Source organism: Lipotes vexillifer, unplaced genomic scaffold, assembly GCF_000442215.2.
Source record: "Lipotes vexillifer unplaced genomic scaffold, Lipotes_vexillifer_v1.1 scaffold217, whole genome shotgun sequence".
Lineage (NCBI taxonomy): Eukaryota > Metazoa > Chordata > Mammalia > Artiodactyla > Lipotidae > Lipotes > Lipotes vexillifer.
In genome coordinates, this window is record NW_006788200.1 from 6177316 (window position 1) to 6183315 (window position 6000).

The 6000-nt window shown below is 35.1% G+C and overlaps 1 protein-coding gene across 1 annotated transcript in view; it reads right to left on the reverse strand.

Moving 5' to 3' along the window:
* Positions 1-6000, reverse strand: part of NME5 (NME/NM23 family member 5) — a 42814-nt gene that overhangs the window by 24400 nt on the left and 12414 nt on the right. The window contains exons 2-3 of the mRNA XM_007461405.1: positions 5293-5498; positions 4526-4626 (exon numbers count right to left, since the gene is read on the reverse strand). Of these exons, the coding sequence (XP_007461467.1) occupies positions 4526-4626; positions 5293-5498 (307 nt within the window). The remainder of the gene's footprint in view (positions 1-4525; positions 4627-5292; positions 5499-6000) is intronic.

Genomic DNA, 6000 nt, shown 5'->3' on the forward strand with positions numbered 1-6000 from the left:
CCTTACTGCACTTATATTCAAGACAGAATTCCATACATTGGCCTACAGACTACACTGTGTGTCCTCTATTTACCTCTTCAACCTCATCTCAGTGTCTCTTCCTCCAGATCTTTCAGTTTTTATATGTGCCATGTGCCATATTCTTTCCTGTTCATCACTTGAGCACTTGCTGTTCTTCTGCTAGAATGTTCTCCCCGTTCTCTGGTTAACCACTATTTATCCTTTGGATCTCAACTAAAATGTCACTCTTCAGTTGGGCCTGTCTTGTTACCAGTCTCTCATGATACCCTCTAATTGCCGTATAGTACTTACCACACAATAACTATGCAACTGTTAGATAATAACTATGCAATTATATAGGTAATTATTGTTTAATGGCTATCTTTTGAATATTAAACTATAAACTCCATGGGAGCAGAAACCTCATCTATTTTTTATAATTTTATTTTTTTAAGTTTTATTGAGGTATAATTCCCTTATCATGAAATTCTTCCACTGAAGTATACAACTTAATAAACTTATAATTGCGTGATCCTCACCGCTGTCCAGTTTTAGAAAACATCCATCAGCGCAAAAATGTTTCCTTGTATTCATTTGCAATTCACCACTACCACTCCCACCCCCAGCCCTTGGCAACCACGAAGCTTCTTTCTGTTTCTAAAAACATCTTTTCTGGACATTTCCAATAAACGGATCATATAATATATGGTCTTTTGTGCCTGGATTCTTCTACTTTGCATAATGTTTTGAGGTTCACCCATGTTGTAGCATGTATTAGGAGTCTGTTCCTTTTAATTGTTGAGTAGTATTCCATTGTATGGCTATACTAAATACTGCTTATCCATTGGTGAACAGTTGGATTGTTTCCTGTTTGGTGCTGTATTAAATAATGCTACCATGAATATTCACGTGTGTTTAAGTAGAGTTATGTTTTCATTTCTCTTGTGTAGGTACATGCTGCCAGTAGTAGAACTGCTAGTGGAGTTACATGTTACGTGGATGTGTTAACATTTTAAGAAATCACCAAACTGTTTCCCAAAGTGGCTGTACCATTTTACAATACTGTATGGAGAATGCCAGTATCTCTATATCCTTGCCATTGATTATAGCCATTCTAGTGGGTATGCAGGTGGTATCTCATTGTTTCAATTTGCATTTCCCCAATGATTAATTATGTTGAGCACTTTTTCATGTGCTTATCAGCCATTCATCTTCTTTTGTGAAATGCCTATTCAATTATTTTGCCCAGTTTTTAATTCAGTTGTTTGTCTTAGTATTGAATTGTAAACGTTCTTTACATATTCTGGATACAAGTGCTTTACCTGATATATCATTTGCAAATATTTTCTCCCAGTCTGTCGTTATCTTTTTATACTTTTTTAAAAAATATATTTATTTATTTATTTATTTTTGGCTGCATTGGGTCTTCGTTGCTGCGTGCGGGTTTTCTTTAGTTGTGGTGAGCCGGGGGCTACTCTTCGCTGCAGTGCATGTGCTTCTCATTGCAGTGGCTTCTCTTGTTGCAGAGCACGGGCTCTAGGCGTGTGGGCTTCACGTGGGCTCAGTATTTGTGGCTCGCGGGCTATAGCGTGCAGGCTCAGTAGTTGTGGCGCACGGGGTTAGTTGCTCCATGGCATGTGGGATCTTCCTGGACCAGGGATAGAACCCGTGTCCCCTGCATTGTCAGGTGGATTCTTAACCACTGTGACACTAGGGAAGTCCCCTTTTCATACTCTTAATGATGGCTTTTAAAAAAGAAGAAAAGCTTTGAATTTTCATGTAGTCCAATTTATCAATATTTTCCTTTATAGATCATACTTTTGATGTCATATTTAAGAGCTTTGTCCAACTCAAGGTAATGAAGATTTTTAATATTTTCTTGTAGATGTTTTTAGCTCTTATGTTTAGGTTGATGATCCATGTTGAGTTAAATTTTGTGTGTGGTGTGAACCAAGGGTCTAAGTTGTTTTGTTTGTTTTTGCATGTGGATATCCAGTTGTCTCTGCACCATTCGTTGAAGAGCCTACCCTCTCCCCATCAAATTTTCTACGTACTTTTGTCGAACATCAATTGTACATAAATGTAAGAATCTAATTCTAGATTCTCATTTCTGTTCACTGATCTTTATGTCTACCCTTATGTCAGGACCATACTGCCTTAATTATTGTGGTTTCATAATAGGTTTTGAAATCAGGTTAGTGGAGGTCCTCCAACTTTGTTCTTTGTTTTCAGAATTGTTTTAGCTCTTCTAGATCGTTTGCAATTCCATATAAATTTTAGAATCAGCTTGTCAGTTTCTACATAAAAGCATTCATAGATTTTTAAAGAGATTGTATTAAATTTATCAATTTGGAGAGAACTGCCATCTTGACAATATTGACTCTTCCAGGAACAAGGGATGTCTATTTATTTAGATATTCTTGAATTTCTCTCAGCAACATTTAGTGCTTTTCAGTGCACAAGAATTTTACTTCTTTTGTTAAATTTATTATTAAATATCTTATTTTTGATGCTATTGTGAATAAAACTGTTTCCTTAACTTCATTTTTGGATTGTTTGTTTCTCTGTTTTTGCTGAGCATTTATTATTTGTCTCTGACCACTTATTATTTGGAAGTTGGAGGACTTCCACTAACCTGATTTCAAAACCTATTACGAAACCACAATAATTAAGACTGTATGGTACTGACATAAGGATAGAAAATAAAGATCAATGAAGCAGAACTGAGAATCTAGAATGAGATTCTTACATTTATGGCCAACTGATTTTTGACAATAGGGCTGGATTAATTAATGAGAAACTAAAAAGTGTTTTCATGTTTCTTACATAGATAAACTTTCAATGTACTTTTAAAAGCTTTTTCATGGCATAATTTATATACTGCATTGTATATTTATTTTTATAGACTTTTAAAATACAGTCTTCTTGAAAAGAGCAGAGACATCTTATTCATCTTTGTATTTCTGGCACACAGTAATTAACTCAATAAATTTGTTGAATGAATGGAATATAGCAAAGCTTTGAATCAGCCATCCCTATTAAAAGGGAAGGGAAGAGCACTAACTTTTTCAAGGATTAGGAATATGTTTTAGAATATCTTTGTAACTTGCTTTAGTGACTCCTCATCATATAGGGTTTTGCATATAGTTCCTGACTGACTGCTAAGCAAGAGGGAGCTCATATCATAAACTCTGAGAACTTTCTCTCAAGAACTTCACATTCTCATAGCAAGAGACCTGCAAGGTAGTAGGTAATAAATCATTTATCTTTATCCTACAACTGCTGCTTCTCAAATGTTTAACTGTATCTAGAGGATTAATTAATGGGTAAAATCAATCTAAAATAACAGTTTAGGGATATAACCCTATGAGTAAGAAGTGCTTCCAAAAATATCTTCTGCTTAAGATAAATGAGCTTTTAACTCTATTTCAGTTAAAAGCTAAGGAGGAAAAGTCTAATTCACTAGTAGGACTAAATCTAAAGATCTACCACATTAAAAAGACATCTCACGTTTAAGATGTGCTCCAAAATAATATGGAAGTAGGAAAAGTAGGAGCAGGGGTTATAGATGAAATAGTACTGAACTAAACCAACTATACTTCAATTAGAAAAAAAAAGACTGACCAAAATTGCTGAAGCTGGGTGATGGGTTCATTAGGGGTTTATTATACCATGCTATCTACTTTTGTGTAAATATTCCACAATAAACAGTTCCAACGAAAAAAATATCTTAATGGGATGGATACGACAGAAATTTCTGTCACAGAAATAAAGTATGTAGTAGGCAAATCCTTTTTGTGTACAGATATCTTTAAAACAGTTTTTGTTCAAAAATCTGAACTTTTAAATCTCCAAGACAATTTTCAATTTTCTTTGAATAAATCTTCAGCAGAAAATACTGAGGAACAGGTCTAAATTACTTAGAGAAAAAAAAAAAGCCAAAAAAAATTCAAAATTGCCCAATGCTTTGACTTTTCTTTATAATGAAAATCACCAAAATTCCTTTCTGCTCTAAAAATATTATTGAAAATAAACTAAAAACCTCAGTGCTGCTCCTTATTATACCCACTTATAAAAGGTTTATAACTTTCATAACAGGTTGGAAACAAAAAGAGGGCCTGAGAACTATTAATTTCATAAAACCATGAGTTTGTTAGACAAACAGTAAACTGTTAGAGAAAATGGCAAATCAGTCATAATTTCCAAAGAAGATTCTTTTTTCAAGTGTAACAAATTTGACTGATGCATTTAGGGATAACTAAAAGGAATTACAACACAGAAGAAGAAAAACCCAAGAGAAAAGAAAGAAAAAAAAGTAAACTCTTCTCAAAATATTCCCTAGAGGTCACAATTTAGTTCTGAGAAAAATGTTTTCTACTCTTGGCTTCAAGTTAAGTAACTACAACTTGAAAATATGACAGAATATACTGGAGAAAAACCCTGTTATCTTCCTTCCCAGCTTCATCTCCAAAATAAAAGAGAAAGCAAACAAGTAGATGCAACTAATTACTCATCTGTAACTCACCTGCAGGAAACATGAATCGCATTTCTCTTTCTGCTGCAGCAAAATCATTACTTCCATGAAGTGCATTCCTTAGCTCATCTGTGCCATAAATTGCCCTTAGACTAAAAGCAAGTTAAAGATGATGACCATCCAACCTGACATACTTTCTTTACTTTTCACATATGCATTCTATTTAGGAATTTTACAGAAGCATCGCCACTTCTCACATATGGAGGTCTTAATCTATTTTGAATTTAAGCATAAATCTATTTACATGAGGGTCAAGTATATTTAAATCTGTGGGAGGGATACACTGGAAAAATAAGAGTTACCTGGATGAAAAAGAGGTGTTGTTTTGTGACAACTGAAAAAGCAATGCATTTTCAAAGTGCAAGAACTCAATGCCCTCTGGTTTCCAGACATTAATGATAATGCTGAAAATCTGAGTTTCCGGTCCTGCGTTACCAATATTCTATAAAATACCATACCAATTTTCCCATGAAAAATCCTACACCAGTGGCAGTTTAATTCAAGGATGAGAGAAAAATAAGGCTAGTCAACCATAAATCAAAATTCTCTGAGACTTTTTGTGGTATTTGATATTAAAATACACATTTAAGTGGTTAAAACACAAAATGGACCTCCCCCACCCAGCCCTCCACCACCACCAAAAAAATCAGGTTATTTAGGAAAACTTTCAAATTAAAGGAAATTCCTATTACAACGAAATCAGATTTTTTTTTTTTCATTTTCATAGTTGGATTCCATTTCTCCCCCAGGAAAGTTACCTGTCTGGGTGTGTCTCCTTAGCTACTAAGCTATTACTTGGTCCCAGGAGTTCTTTCCAGTAAGAGATGGCTTTATGTCTAGCTAATATCATGGCAACAAGTGGTCCAGAACTCATGTAAGCTGTTAAATTGGGGAAAAACATTTTCCCATACTGTTCCACATAAAAGTTACTACAGTGCTCAGGGCTGAGATGCAGTTTTCTTCTCTAAAAGAGAAACAAAATCAACAAAAGCATTATTGACAGTTCAATAATACCTCATTAAGTCATTAATAACTTGAAATTAGTACCAATCTGACCACAAATTTGAGATTTATTTTTGTATTATGAACAAAGGGCAAGATAAGAAAGTTAAATGTAGGCTGCAAATAAGAATTATTTAACCTACTTAAGAAAAACTATTCCTGTTGGGCAGCCTCTTTCAACATATGGTATGTTAATGACAAATTCATTATATCTCCTTCTTAAAGTAAAAACACACCAATCATCAATATCCTGTTAATACATACTTTGTATAAAGTAACAAAATTGAGGGGCTTCCCTGGTGGCGCAGTGGTTGAGAGTCTGCCTGCCGATGCAGGGGACATGGGTTTGTGCCCCGGTCCGGGAAGATCCCACATGCCACGGAGCGGCTGGGCTCGTGAGCCATGGCTGCTGAGCCTGTGCGTCCGGAGCCTGTGCTCCGCAACGGGAGAGGCCACAACAGTGA